Here is a 15,719-nt window from a genome sequence, read left to right on the forward strand (position 1 = left end):
TCCATCCAAACAAGCCAAACGACAGACCCCTGAAAGAACGGGTCCAGATCAGCTCTGCTGCAGTTCGGTTTATACATGAACCCAACAGCGACACATAAACAGAAAAAAAAAAAGCTGTTTGAAAAGATTTTTCATTTTGAAATATTTAAATCGGATCACAAAAATTCCAGTTGCTTTTAGGTGAAAGTTCTCCCACTTGAATTACAGGATGTCACACTTGCTCTCAGTTGGTTCGGTGTAATGCGGTGCAAACAGAAATTAGTTGTTTTTTTTTCCTGCTGAAGTTGAAACCAGCAAATGTGAACACAGCCTTGAGTGAATCATCCCTGCTCTGTCCTGCATTGTCTTATAGTTGTGTTCCGTCATGCGTTTGTGCATAAAAATGTTTGTGTCCCTGCAGTTTCTTGTATCTGATGAGCTTCTTGTGACTGCTGTTCGTAACAAGAGCAAAGGCGAATTGAGTTTGTAAACTTTTTCCTCTCCCCTGTGTGGAAGTTGTGTCTTTGTCCAGCACATGCGTTGTTGTTTGATTCCTTCCTGTGTGTGTTGCGCAGGATCCCGGCGTAGTCCCTCCAGCCGAGGCAGGTCCGTTGTGGGCAGGCCAATCAGAGCTCTCCTGCAAGCCGGCGTCCTCGCAGGCCAGCAGGCAGCTTAAAGGTCTGATTCATTTTCCCCCTTCTTTCTTGCATTTCCTCTCTTTCTCAATGCTTTTCCTCACTGAGAGCCACGGTTTGAAAACGCAAGAGGCGGCGCTGCTGACGTAGCGGTGGTTTTTTCTGTTGGCAAGCCTCCCCCTCTCTCACATGAAGGTAGTCAGATTAGCACCTTGTGTCGGGAGGGGGGAGGAGGAGGAGGGGGGAGGGGTGGCTGCTGTAGCTGCAGTGTAGAAGTGGGAGACCGCCTGCTAAGCTGAGAACCAGCTTAACCCAAAGTGGCTTGTCATGACAGGAGGAAGTGACAGACATTAAAATAGTAACCTCGATTAGCCAGCAAAGAGAGAGCCTTGCTGATTGGACGGACGAGCCCCTTCCTTTCTCTTCCCCTGTTCACATCCCCTCCACTTCTCTTGTGTCTCCTTGCCGCAGATTAATTTAACGAACCTCGCTGCTCCTTGGAAAACGAGTAGCCGTACGGTCGACTGCACACTCACATGTACACGTGCACACAGTTAGAGGAAGGTAGCAGGGAGAAGTTGTGTCCTATCGACCAGAAAATCTGTGAGGATGTGAAAGTGTGCAAGCCGTCTGCCCGTGACTCTTGCCACAGATGGGCTGATTCTCCCTAATGAGATAGAGAACACGTCTCTTGAGTGCAGCTTAAAGTCTCACTGCAGCTCTTCAAAATTGTCTCCCACTGTCAAATAGGCCACAGTCGCCTTGTGTTTATTCCCACTGATGCCACGCTGCAAGTCTGCTCTGCCGCATAAACCCTGCAGGCAACTTTACACACTGCTCTGCAGGTGATGCAGGATAATAATAATATTAAAAAAAAAAATGTGTTTGCAAATTGCAGCTGTGTTTTGAGGGAACGTCCTCAGACGTAGATCAGAGAGTGGGTCAAACGCCGGCTCCCTTGCTGCACGGCTGCAGATCATCAACAAGTGCACGTTTGTCAAATGGCTCACCCAGCTTAGGATCAGTGGTTTAGCTTGATTACCTCTTTTAAGGACATGCCGGTGCCGGGCAAACGCCGCTCACAGGAGCCCTGCGCTTGGTTGACAGAGGGGAAGGTGCAAGCTGGCTTTGCTTTCTGCTTTAATAAGTGCAAGCTAAGAAGGGCGCTTCTGAAAACTCAAATAAGGATGATCCACCTCATCCTAATCAATTCAAATCCAATGAATGAAATGCTGGAGCTAATGTGATAATGAAAGAAAGAACTTTGAATAACCTCAGCTTTTTAGTTTTGTGAGATTCCGGGGATCGTATTATGAAAATTCTCTAGAAGGATTGTGTGAAATATTTAAAAATATGTGCCGAATTCTTGTTGAACTACATTTGTGACCATCCTTGTCTCTGTGTGTGTCTGTGTGTGTGTGTACATGTGCCCCCATTCATCTACAGGAAACGTCGAATCACCAAAGATGAAAGCAGAGAGCAACGTACGCATCTTTGTGGCCCTCTTCCCGTACGACCCGGCCAGCATGTCACCCAATCCCGACGCCGCGGAAGAGGAGCTGCCCTTCAGCGAAGGACAGATCATCAAAGTATGTGGCCGCTCAGCTCAGACGGCCCTCATACATGATTTCAGCCGGTAGCGTCACTCTCACGAATCATTTCAGACACAGAGTTCCACCCACGCTGGCAGTTAAATCAAATTAACTACATTTAAATAGATCTGATGGTTTCAAAAGTTGGCCGACGGAATAATCAAACTTCCCCGGACTGAAGAGGTCATGGTTCATGTTTATTAGAGACACATTTAAAGCTAAAAGACATAATTATTAAATATTCCGCAGGTGTATTTTTCAGGTGAAGTTAAATGAAGCAGAGGTTTTGTTTCCACGGTGGTCATGTTGTTATTGCAGAGTGTGGTTTGGCACGGTCGCACTGAACCACACATGAACATGGCTTCTCTCAGAAATTACTCAGTGAACGCACGAGTTGTATTGAGAAGAAAATGGTGTTTTCTCAGAAATTAGTGGTGGCACATGCACTAATATGCAACTGATAGATTGTTGGATTTTGAAATTTGAGGCTGACAGTGAGCAGAGTCAGGATGTTTAATTAAACCACAAGGTTTTTATTTGTCCTCCATTTTTCTCCTCTTTTTTGCACCTGCTTGTCTGTTAACCTGACTACTTGCCTCAGAGAAAACCACGGTGTGCTTCCCCGTGTGTCACACAGGCTTTGGTCATTTTCAAATGGCAGCTGCAGTACTTGATGTTTTTCACAATATAAGATGTTATAGTTCATGGCTGCTGGGTTTCACTGGCAAAAAGGGAAAAGAATTGATTGATTTTGTGGATTTTAGATGTTTTTAATTTGAAATATCTGGCGAGCCTCTCTTTTGTTGTATTTTCGCAACTATTTTAGAATACTTTACTGACATCGAATTGAATATCTGATTTATGTGTCTTTCACATCCTCTTTCTTAGTTTCAGCATTTGATATTGTGTGCTTGCACATGATCTGGATGCGCGTCGCAAAGCTCGTACAACATCTCTTCAAGATCCATGTCCACAGCCATGTTTTCCTCCACGTTGCCAAACATCTCCCCCTTCCGTTCAGGTCTACGGCGATAAAGACGCAGACGGGTTCTACCGGGGGGAGTCGGCCGGTCGCCTCGGCTACGTGCCGTGCAACATGGTGTCTGAGATCCAGGTGGAGGACGAGGAGACCCGGCAGCAGCTGCTGCAGCAGGGCTTCCTGTCCACGGTGGCCTCCATGGAGAAGATCGGTATGTGACTCCGTCTCTCGCCGCTGTGGCCGTTTGACTCTGTTGTCACTTGAAATCGATCACATTTGGGTGTAATCTGTAGTGTTTTATCCATAATGTCACTGCTGTTCATGTTGAAGTGGTAAGTGAAAATAGCAGCACAGTTGTTAATGATAAATTATATATGATTCTTCCACATTACAAAAACAAACCTCTGCTTATTGCGGCATTAAAAGACATTTTACTGAAGACATTTAAAGCCAACGTGAGCCCACTCTCGGCTGTAACCTTCAGACTGTGTGCACAATTATTAGGAAAAGTCAGTATCTTCATGCAAATTTCCCAGCTTTAAGCTGTAAGAGTTTTAGGTTGTTTTTTTTTTAATTTGAGCATTTCAGTGTGTGTTTGTGTTAGGGAGAGTATGATCTAAAACCATCAAAACTACTCATCAGTGTGTACATAATTATTCAGCAGCTCGTTCTCCTCAAGAAAAATGTGCAAAAATTTCGTTTGGATCAGTAACAGACGGAGCCAGGCGGAGCCGGGCCGCTGAAACAGGCCGGTGTCTTTAAAGATGGATCAAAATCAACTCTTAAACCTGCTGCCATGTTTTCTAACATGCTTTCTTCCAGTGGTGTTACAGGAAAAAAGTCTGTATCTTTCTACAAGACCGAGATCAAGATAAAGAAATAAACTTTAGAACTAGAAAGTTAATGACTGTCACTGAGAAGCAGGGTCGTTGTTTAGCTTACTGGTTCTTTAAAGTGTTTTGGTTTATTTTTGCTTTCTGACTGTTTTGGATTGACTGAGGACTCCTCCGGACTCCTGATAATTGGACACACAGTGTAAAGTCAGCAGGAGAGACACGGCTCTCATCAGGTTTTTGAAAAGGCCCATAATGCATCACTTCCAGTATTACTCTGGTTTCCTGAGCGCTAAGTTTCTGTGACGGAGGTGTTAACCAATCTACGTTTGCCTCTCTAAAATACAGTTTTGGATTTGAACTTGTTTTTCTGCGGTGAGCGACAGTCACCCACCCAGCAAGATCACGCTTAACACTCTGCCTCTGTTTCCTCCTCTCTACCCCAGAGTGGTGTTTGCAGATGGTTTAACCTTTTCACTTCCACTTGTCCTCACTGCTGTGTTCGCTGTTTTTCTTTTCAACGGCTCTACGCTGGCTTTTTCATTGTCTACTCTGTCTGGTCTGCTTCTTCTGTGTTTCTTTTTTTTATTTCATTTCTTTTCTTCTTTTTTTTTTTTTTAAATATATTATTCCTTTCTGTCACTGTTATTTTTGGTTTCTAAAACTCCATAAAGGCACTCGCACACACGCACAGCTTCCACGTCGCCCCGTCCCACCGCCGAAACCGAGACGATCCAAGAAAGGTGTGTCTCGCTGCAGACTGTGGCTTCAGCACTCGCTCTCCTCCTTTCTGGTTTGCTTCTCTGTTCCGTCTCGCTCACCTCACACGCCGCTCGCTCAGTTAGCCGCTTCTCACTTCAAACAGGTGGATGAAACAGAATTTTTTTAGGCCAGACGCTGAAATCAGACAGCTTCCTGTCACCTTTCTGAATGGTCCCCTCTTTATGTTCTACGTAATTGAGATCCCGCATCACCTTTAAAAAAAAAAAAAAAAGCGAAAAATTTAAGTTTGAAAACACTGGTTCAGAGACACTCGCGTTTGCTGGAAAGTTTACTTGACTCCAGACCTTAAATGTTGCGATTGAATAAGAAACAAACCAAAACCAGGGATAGTGAAGGCATTTAAAGTGCAGTCAAACAAAGAATAGCCACAGTTGTTGGTTGCAAAATAAACCAGGCAGAAGCAAAAGGAAATCAGTAGGAAACAGTGTTTTTTGTGTTTGGTGTAAAACTCAAATTTAGCTGACAGTATTTTTAGTTTGATGAACTTAAACAGATTTTGTTTTTAGTAATAAGCAAACACAGAAAAATTTGCAGTGAAGCTACAGAAGGCAGAAAATACTTTTGTACTTTCGGTTTGTAAAAAAACCTCCTATGTAGCTGGTGATGGAGATAAAGCGTGTCACCTAAAGCGGGGTGGTGTCAAACATTAGGCTCGTGGGCCAAAACCTGCCTGCAACAGGCGAGAATCCCACCCAGGAAATGACTCAATTATTTTTTTGAAAATGACAACGGAACCACTGACTCTCGAAACAAAGCTGTAGAAATGAGCCTCAGAGCCGTGAGGCCAGGCCGAGTTTGTAAAAACAGACGTTTTATCGATCTTTCTCTGTATTTTGCGCCAGATAGTATCATGAAAACTGTCTTTATGATGAATCGGGGGTAATTTTCAGTGCTAATTGTTTGGTTTTGTGAAAACCAGCTGTTATAAACTTACATAAGGAAGGACTTTAATAAGTTTGAAGCTTATTATTCCTCTAATTCCCCACGCAAGGTGAAATTGGGTTGTTTACGGCCCCTGAACTAAAAATGCATTGACCACGTCGTGACATTATAGATGTTTCCGCAGGTTCCCTGTTTCTCAGCACGTTGCTGTGCAGCAGCTTCACTCATGTAAAAACCCACAGACATGAGCACTGAGTCCCGTCAGTGGGTTTCATGTAATGCACTGCAGATGAGGCAGCAGGATATTTCTCATTGATCAGTAATCCTAAAAGCCAAAGCAGCATCCTGCCCCTGCCTCACAGATGAGTTACATGCTCGCCTAAAAGCCGCTCGCCGTCACACCCATCCCCTCCGCCCTCCACCTGCGGCCTTCGCACTGTGTCGACTGTAACTGGAGGCAGGATGACTCTCGCTCGGCGTCTCACACCATTCTGTGATCGTGCTCACACTCTTCTTCCCTCACCCGCTTCTCTTCCAGTGGAGTCTGCAGCACTCTGGGAGGAGAGCGAGAGCTCCTCCGCTCAAGGTTTGTAGCTGTAGCCATCGAGACTCCCCCCACTTTGCCTGCATCTGCATGATCAGTTTCCATGCATGTGTTCATTTACTCTTTAATACGTTTCTTTTTGTCCGTCAGTGTGTCTGTTGCTATGAGTGTAGACCTGAAGACTGCATTCTTCTATCTAACAGCTGCTCTCATCTTTATCCATCCTTTTGGGGGATTGTTTGATTATTTTAGCTAATAATGAAGAAATAAAGGTGCTTCTGAAAAGAATTATACTAAACACCAACAAATGGTGTGCACTCTCAATGACAGAAACTCATTATATTGTATTTATATATGTAAACTGATCTGTTTCACTCATTTTTGTTGTGTTCGTCTTCCTATGGATTTTATATCTCATACATATATATTAATATATACAATATAAGACATTTATCAAAACACAGCATCTCAAAATATTACAATACTTGGACAAATTATTAGATCTGGAGGCCATAATTATCACAGTCAAACCGCTTTGTTTGCAGTTTTTGAGTGTGGTAATAGCTGTCAACAACATTATAACTTTTCAGTAAAATTCTGTAAATCTGCTGTCCTGAATCATGATTCCCTCTGAAAGAGGAGCGAGTGTTTCGTGTCTTCATTGCTTCTGCTATAAATGTCAAGCAGTCCCTTTTCCTAACCCCTCCTTTCATTTGACAGTTCAGCCGGCATCCTCAACATCTCTCTCTACTTCCGTTTCCTTCCTCCATCTTCGCTGACGGTGTTTCAAAGCGTTTGGTCCTTCATCCCATAATAAGACGTTTGAAACAGCAGCGTCGCTCAGCCTGCCGCGTCTCTCTTCCCGGAGGCGGAGTTGTAAACCTTCCCCCTGCTAACCTCTGGTTGTTTTTATGAAGCCCTGTGAGTCTGACTGCGGTGGTGCGACGACTCCTCAGCCGGCCGTGAGACTGAGCTGCATGCTGATCGGGACGGCAGGGACGACGCCTCGCTCCGTCACGCCACTCTCTCTTTTACTGAACGCTTTGCCCCGCCCCCTCTCTTTGATTGACAGATCCCGGCCAGTCTGCTGCTCCGGCCCCTCCTGCCGGTGGCGCCGCCGCCGCCCCTGCTGCTCCGCCCGTGGGAAACTCCGCCTCTGGAGCCCGCAGGATGGTCGCCATCTTTGATTATGATCCTCGGGAGAGCTCCCCCAACACTGACATAGAGGTGAGTGTGTCACATGCTGCCTCTCTCTCTCTTTGTACGTGCACTGAGCGCTCGCTCATCATGAGAACCGTGTGTTTCCAGGCTGAGCTGACCTTCAGTGCAGGAGACATCATACATGTGTTTGGAGACATGGACGAAGACGGCTTCTTCTACGTGAGTGTCCAACGAGCTCAAGGCTTCAACTGATCTCATTTAGTTTTTTTTTTTGTTTTTTTTTTTGCTGTTGATTTTTACCCCTGCATGACTCATGCTAGAATATCTCAAAGGGACAACAAACTGTCCAATCACATCTGTATATAAAATCAGAAATTAAACACTTTTTTTGGGTGCGACTGTTGAAGGGAGAACATGCAAACTCCACTAACTAATCTGTTATGTTAATGTATACATTAGAGTTTGTAAATGTTGAAACGGCTCACAGGTCATGCTGATAGGTTTAGGTCATGTGTGTTTAAGGTATTGCAGTGTTTTCAGTTGTTTGTGTAATTGCATGAATGGTTCTTTTTTTTTTTTTTTTTTTTCAGGGGGACCTGAACGGACACAAAGGTTTAGTGCCCTCCAACTTCCTGCAGGCCTTACCGGAAGATGCTCCCGTGTGCGCCCCGCCTCCACCCGAACCCAAGAAAGACTCTCAGGTAGCTTCACTGCTCTCCGTCTTCACCAAACATTCCGAGGCTGCTCCTCTAACACGCCGTTTCATCTTTTTCAATCACTGACATCAGAAAATACTTTTCCGTCTTTTGCCATCGTCGTCACTTCTCAGTATTTTTATAGTGTGGTTGGTGTGTGTGTGTTTGTGTGTTTCTTTTTATTAATTCTTTTGTGTTGCATGTTTTCTGCTCCGCTGCTTCCTGCATGGCCTTTCACAGAAGCAAAAACGAACTGTACACTTTGAGAACTGATCGTAAGTGAGATGGTCACCTTTAGTGCCCTGCTGCTGGTGAGCTGTTCCACAGTCACAAGTCCTCCTCCAGTCCTCCTCCAGTCCCCCTCCAGTCCTCCTCCAGTCCTCCTCCAGTCCTCCCCCAGTCCTCCCCCAGTCCTCCTCCAGTCTTCCTCCAGTCCTCCTCCAGTCCTCCTCCAGTCCTCTTGTCCACCTCTAGTCCTCCAGTCCTCCTCCTTGTTGCCAGCAGAAGGAAGATCCTTTCCTTTGAGTACTGTTTTTACCCTGTAGAAATGTAGCTGACCTGCTCGTCTTCAGGTTTGGTGAAACATCAGTTTCTCTCTAAAGTCTTTTCCTCGTCCCGTAGGACACGCTGGCTTCGTCCACTGAGCCGCAGGATCCTGGAACTTCAACTCTAGACGAGGATCTGCAGCTCCAGACCGAACACCCTTCATCTGAAGCTACAGAGAACGCGGAGCCGCGATCCCAGCCGGCCCCCGCCGCCAGCCCCCCATCAGACCCGGTCCCCGGCCCGGTGGAGGACCGCCGCCCCCCTCCTGCTCCGCCCCGCCCCGCAGACCCCCCGCCACAGACAGACTGCTCCGTGCAAGCCAAGAAGAAGAAAGGCTTTTTCTCCAAAGGCAAGAGGCTGTTCAAAAAACTGGGATCCAGTAAGAAAGAATGAGAACCCCCCCCCCCACACCCCCACCTGTGTCACGCTGAAAGCACTTTTCCTGTCGGTGGGTTAGCGAGGAGCCGTCAGATCTAATACCCGATGCTCGGTCCTCAGTAGATTTCATCCATTTGCCTTAGAGCACTGCTAGACCGGCTGGCAGACGTAGAAGCGCTCGGCTTGCAGCATGTAGACGTGCACGTTGACGTGAGCAAACTCACAGGTATAACCTCCAGAAACTTCCTGATTATCCACGCATTCGCAATATTTCAGCTCCGCAAAGGCACCAATGCTTGAAAACACTTAGTCATAGACCAGTGGAGGATATTTATGTAGAGAAACGGGACAGTTATGTAAGAGCAGGGCTCAGAAACGGCTCATTGAATACTGAGCGCTCGCGTACTCGTGCCACTTTATTTCTTAGAAGAAGCCGCAGTCCGTCTCTTCCACTGAACGAATGCACTATTCATCCTCAGAGGGTGTATTTAAACGTCTGCTTCCCACTCCTCTTTCCTGTCCTCAGTATTTATCTAGTTTGTTGTACAGCTGTTATTTATTTCTATCAGACACAAAGGCCTGCCCTTTGTGTGTTCTGTTTTTTGTGCGCGCGCGTACGTGAACAAGCGCGCTGGTGTAAACGAAGTCCAGTGGTGAGACTGAAAACTGATGCCTTTCTCAGACACGACCACAGGAACTCTCCACGCTCGTGACGGCAGTCCGCGACGCATTACACACGACGTATGGTCTCTGGGTGTGTGTGTGTGTGTGTGTGTGTGTGTGTGTGTGTGTGTGTGTGTGTGTGTGTGTGTGTGTGTGTGTGTGTGACAGAAACCTGCAGGGTTTCAGGGACAAACTGGAGATTAGAGAGGACAGTCGAGCCGCAACCACTGATCTCAATCACCAGTTAATCTTTGGGACGCTTGTATTCAAATAATGAGAAATGATTCTTTTTCTAAATGAAGAGAAAACTTTGTTTTTCTCCCGTCACCAGATTTAAGCAGACTTTGTATGAAAGAGTAAACTTTTGACAGTCTACAAGTTTCACTTGAATAAGATCAATAACAGCATCTGGATTTATTGTCAGCCATTCTCTGTGAAAGACAAAGCCCAAAACGTTGTTTATTATAAAAAGTCTGATAAAAACTGAGCTTTTTCCCTCCGAGTGAATGAAAACTGTCTGGATTTAACAGACACAAGACACTCATTTTCTTTTTATTATATAAAACTGATAAGTTTTAGGTATTTTTTTCTTTAATTGGAATTCTCTAGATATGTATTTTTCTATATACAGTCCTCATAACTGTATAAACATGAAGCAGACTGTCTTCCCAACATGTGACACACATTTCAGAAAACCTGAAAAAAGTGAAAAATTGGATTTGTGGTTGATGACGTTCAGGAAGAGTCTGAGCAGGACTTCATATCTGGACTCAAAGGATTTTCCGTATTGTTTTTTCTGTTTATTTCATGAAGACGCTTGAATTGAAGCAGTCACGTATCGATCCTTCCTGCTCGGCCGTCAGGATCAGCTGTTGAACTGAGCGGTGGTTGCCGCTCGTCTTCCTTCGCTCTGCAGATGTGTAGTTTTGACTCGACAGCTCGACGCTGCAGCGCCCGCCCCTGATTCTCGGTGGTTGGAGTGTTTGAAAAGCAGCTCTGTTTCCTCCGATTGGCTTCAGCTTGGCACCTGAGGATACGGCTCGTTGTGCGGTGCAGTGAGGGAACGTGAGCAGCGGCGGCGTTGGCGGCGGCAGTGATCCGGTTCCGCTCTCGGTGCGATCTGGATCTTCTCAGGTTTTCACTTGTAGTTCCTCCCGGCTGCCGATCCGCGGCGGGAAAGCAGCCGGACATGCCAAAACGTTTAGGTGCTTCGCCCGTTACCATAGAGACCAAGACTCCCCCCCCCTCCTCCAACCCCCGCAGTAGACCCGAGCCCCCCAGAGCGGAAACTCTCCAAATGTCATGAATGTGTCCGTGTTACATAAAGGGAGCAAGACGATGCCAAGAATGAGCGGCGAGGGCGCATTTTCAGACACTTTAGATGTAAAGTAGCCGGGAAAGAGGCAAGACTGAGGCTGTGCTCTACGGTTCCTCTTATTTATGTTTTTGTTGTTGTTTTATTTTATTTATTTATTTTTTTTTTAAGTTCAAAAGTTGCCGAAATGTACAGCGAATCTTTGTACTGATCTTGTATTTACGGCCTTCTCGCGCACACGTACTCCTCGACCTGCCGTGTAGTCACCGAGTAGGACCTCGACCCGCGTTTAGTTTTAGCCGAGCCGATCTCGTTTAGCCTTACACCAAGACCTTGATTTAGTCTTAACACGTTGTTTACAGGATGTTGATGGACTGCATGCATACCAATGTCACTCCCATGTTCGGCCTTATTTCTGTTGCTGTTACATTTCTGTTCTTCTGGGCTGACCTGAGTGTTGATGCAGTGGAGGAGAAGCTGTAGGAGCTGAGAGTGTGTGTGTGAATGAGTGTGTGTGTGTGTGTGTGTGTGTGTGTGTGTATAAATGAACAGTGTTGAACTTGTGGTATATTTTCATACAGCGCAGGAACTTTTTTTTTCTCTCTCTCTCTGTCCTGATCTGCATTTATGTTTGGAACCAGTGTAAGATTGACCTTTTTATATTCTATACGACTCTTTTTCTTACTCTTTTTTTTTTTTTTTTTTTTTTTTTTTTTGGATGTGTAAATATTTTTTGTTAATATTATTTTGCAGGCATCTTTTTGTTGTTGTCGTCGTCTTTGTTGCATGTGCGGGCCGTGTGGACGGAGCGACCGAGTGTGAAGACGTAGAGCGCAGAGGACTCATTGACTTGAACATGTGATGGTTTGTTTCATTATGGATCTTTTTACAGGAATAAAGTATGTATATTTTCACAGAAAACACTGCGTGTGTGTGTGTGTGTGTGTGCGTGCGTCACTGGAAATGAGGTACGACAGCATCAGATTCTCTTTCTGGTCTTTATTGCATGAGCTCGTCCATCAGACAGTGTTTACAGGGTGATCTGTCTCCGTCTTGCAGGTGAATGGGAGAGAGAGTGAGCGCCGTCCGCTCGCCGCCTGACTCCGCCCACGTGAACCGACCGCCACACTCTGGGTGACGTGAGGCGTCGCGAGGCGAACCGGCTTCCTCTCTCTCCCTCCCCCAAACCCCCCCAGTCCTCCGGTCGGGCGCCGGCGCTCTCCCTGAAGCCAACAGTACACTCATCCATAAAGTAGGAAACACTACACTGTGGCGAGGAGTTTAGTAGTGCTTTCTACTTTATGGATGACTGCACTGTACATCCACTGTCCTCTTCTTCTTCCTCTTCTTCCTCTTCTTCTGCACCTGAAACTTTTACAACTCCCCTCGCCTCAGAAAACACACACTTCCTGTTTCGCCTCGCAGCGTTAGCACGCACCGCTTCCTTTGTGGCTTTTTTCAGGCTGAAACGAGGCCTCGCTGACATTTCCGAACCGCCACAAAGAAGACGAGACGTTCAGAAATGTTCGATCCAGATCAGAGGCCGTGAGGCCGTGCAGCTGGAAGTCAGATGAGTTTACTCGGAAGACACAAATTACAACTTTTAAGATTGTCTGAAGAAAAAAAAAAAGTAAAAATCAACCATGGCCCTCTTTAAGATGGCGCTCTGGTGCAGATTTTGGGGTAAATGTGGACCGGCAGAGGAAGCACAATGGCGAGGAGGCCATTTTGTCCGGGATGAGTAAGCTTTTTTGCCGGAGCGAGTCGACACCCTGATAAATCATTTAAATCTTTTACAACATTCTTTTTTTTTTTTTTTTAAATATTGAGCTTGCACACACATTTTCACAGTGAAATTTAACAAAATGCATCTTGACACATTTAAAACCAAAAGAAATTCGACAGATTCTCAGATGAAAAAAGAAACTCGGAAATGTTTCCAGTTTTAAAAACGTGACTCTTGATTTTTTTTTTTTTTTTAATTTAAAATCATTGGAGGATTTTTCACAAGAAGTTCCATCAAATATGAGCAGCCATTTAAAGCAGGAGGTTCTGTTCTTTCATTCGAAAACAAATCCCATCATTTACCGTTCCTCCACTAAAGAAGTGAGCTCAGAGTGCTCCTCCTCACCGCCGCCGCCGCCGCCGTCTATACGTTACCCCGTCTTCTCCCTGGAGGGCCGGCTGCAGGTGTCTTCTGTCGGTCCGAGCGGCGCCTGAAGACGAAGAAGAAGAAGAAGCTGCCTCCTTTTGAACCCTCAGCACCCCACGTGACGCAACCACAGGAAGAGGTCTAACAGTCGCAGCCGCTCCGCTCCTCCTCTTCCGCCTCGCTGCAGACGCTTTTTATTCACAAGGAAAAAAGACCATTTGTCAAAGTTCCACATTTCTGAATCCTCTCCATCATCTTGACTCTCCTCTCTTTACCTTTTTCCAGTTCTTTCAGTTTTGTTTTGTTTGTTTTTTTTAGCTGTTTTAATGCGATCATGTCAGAAGTTGGCTTCTTGCTGCAGCCGCCGCCGAGGGGTTTGTGAAAGAGAAAGGTGGCAGGTTTCTATTCCCCGTCAGCGTCCGGGCCCCGGAGGGGGGGAGGGGGCGTCGAGCGGAGTGTGTCCTTCTGGGTCCCTCTTTAATCAGGTGAAAAGATCAATAAATGAAGAGTAGAAATATTTAGTATCATAAAACACTTTTTTTTTTTTTTTTTTTAAACAATGCCGACTAAAGAAGATGCAAACTGTTGTTTTATCGATGCTTGAATTCACAGATGTACTGCGGTCTAAATAATGAAGCAGGAGAGGAAACCAACTGTTTATAATTGAAGTATTTCATCACTGATCTGAATGCTTTAGCACCACTTTCCCTTTAAAAACCCATCCAGCTCTTCTCTCTGCGTCTCTTGTTCCTCTGCTGGTTTGCAGTCTAATGTAGGTCACCAGAAAAGAAAAGCAGCTCTGCGATCCTCCGCTGGTATTTTATCAGCTTTATTTCACGCAGTGCTGCACTGCGGCCTCCGTGGATCCGGGCTCATCGTGCGGCGTATTTATCACAGTGCTGAATGAGGATGGGATCCTGTGGGTCTGTGTTCACGCCTGATTTGAAATGTTTATTACTGAAATGTGTGTTTCAGTCTGAACTCCACACTGACAGGTCCGAACCGGACTCGAACCAGGGATTCTCTCACTGTGCAGCTGGAGTGAGACTTTTCCTGTTGAGCTGAAAGCAGCAGCGCTTTGCTTTTATATTCAGTTTCATGCAAACTGTGAGGAGCGCTGTGGTTTCCAACCTGAAGGTCGAGTCCCTCCCACAGGTCCTGAGAGGCGCCGTCTGCTCGTCTCATCCTTTCTTCAGCCTCCAGTTGAACTTTTAGTTCAGGTTTAAAATAAAGATTTAGCTCAGAGGTGTCAAACATTTCAGTTCAGGTGTCAAATAGTTTCATAACCGAATAACCTTTAACACATTACATTTGAAAGGTTTTTTTTTGTTGTGGTGCAGAGTGCACGGGAAGAAAATGTACTTTTTTTCAAAGCAATTCCGACCAAAAATTACGACAATTTTGATAAAACTTTCTGGTTCAGCTGTTACGTTATGGGCGCTTTTACAAACTCACCCTGACAGCGTGCCTTTGAGCAATGGGCGCCGACATCTCAGCTCACGTGTCAGTGTTGTGTTGCGTTCGCTATTCTTCAGAAAGTTGTTAGAAAAATCAATGTTTTCTTCGATTTTTTTTTTTTTTAAATTCACACTGGTTTTTGGCCCTCGGGCCTCATGTTTGACACCCCTGATTTAGAGGTTGATGCTGTGGAGGCTTCACTCTGACAAACAGGTCAAAGAAACATCACACACCTCCAGTGTGTCTCCGTTTGACTCATCAGGTGAAACGAAAACCCAAATTCAAACCCAAACTGTTGTAACGATTCCACTTTTTACACGATGAAACATTTGAATTAAAAAACTATTCAATTACTGACCTGGTTCAGCAGGTTCAGATGTTTTAAATGCAGCTTTTGCCCAAGTGATGTCTTCAATTCTGATTAAATGTTTGAATCGTAGAGTGAGTTAGTGTTTTTGTTTTATTTTCCACCACAGTTATTGAAAAGTTGCTGAACTGATGCCGTTTCATGAAGCTCACTGGATCTTTTTTGAAAAAAAACAAGAGGATTAAAGTTGAGACTGTCGAGTGAAACGACGGGTCGTCTGACCTGATTTAACATGATATGATAGTGACGTTTGGATGAAAATCGTGTTTGACCGTTTTCCTCGTAATCCTTTGGCCTGTGACGGGATTGGAGCTGTGAGGTTTTCACGCAGCCAGAAATGCCGGGTCTGAAGCACAGTGACCAGCAGAACGAGGGGAAGCAGAGCTCTGAGAAAAGCGTGAGCGCCGGGCCTGCGTGTGCGTGCGCAGGGCGGCAGGTGACACACTTGAGTGAATTCCCCCGGCGGCTGCTGGACAAACGGAGCAGACGTCACCGTGGACGTGGGAACCCAACTCCTCCAACAAAAGGACCACATGGAGGCGATAAAAGGTGAACCAGATCGAGGAGCTGCGAGACACGTGCACGCCGCCGAGGCCGCGTCCTGCTAAAGGACAAACACATGAGATGCAGTGTGTGTGTGTGGGGACTGGGAGGGTCAGTCGTGGAGCAGCGGCTCCATCTGCTACAGTCAGGACTTCGCAGCATATGTGCTCTTTAAAAGCCACACATTTTGTTTTGGCCTCTGACCGCTCTGGCC

The 15,719-nt window shown here is 45.8% G+C and overlaps 1 protein-coding gene across 1 annotated transcript in view; it reads left to right on the plus strand.

The window, feature by feature from the left end:
* The window catches only part of tspoap1 (TSPO associated protein 1), a 58,950-nt gene extending 47,050 nt beyond the window's left edge, over nt 1-11,900 (plus strand). The window contains exons 27-35 of the mRNA XM_030100531.1: nt 555-657; nt 2,061-2,203; nt 3,228-3,396; nt 4,693-4,761; nt 6,222-6,269; nt 7,300-7,454; nt 7,536-7,607; nt 7,979-8,089; nt 8,705-11,900. Of these exons, the coding sequence (XP_029956391.1) occupies nt 555-657; nt 2,061-2,203; nt 3,228-3,396; nt 4,693-4,761; nt 6,222-6,269; nt 7,300-7,454; nt 7,536-7,607; nt 7,979-8,089; nt 8,705-9,022 (1,188 nt within the window). The 3' untranslated portion in view covers nt 9,023-11,900. The remainder of the gene's footprint in view (nt 1-554; nt 658-2,060; nt 2,204-3,227; nt 3,397-4,692; nt 4,762-6,221; nt 6,270-7,299; nt 7,455-7,535; nt 7,608-7,978; nt 8,090-8,704) is intronic.
* Nucleotides 11,901-15,719: the final 3,819 nt, after the last annotated feature.

This window comes from Salarias fasciatus, chromosome 10, assembly GCF_902148845.1.
Source record: "Salarias fasciatus chromosome 10, fSalaFa1.1, whole genome shotgun sequence".
Taxonomy (NCBI): Eukaryota; Metazoa; Chordata; class Actinopteri; order Blenniiformes; family Blenniidae; genus Salarias; species Salarias fasciatus.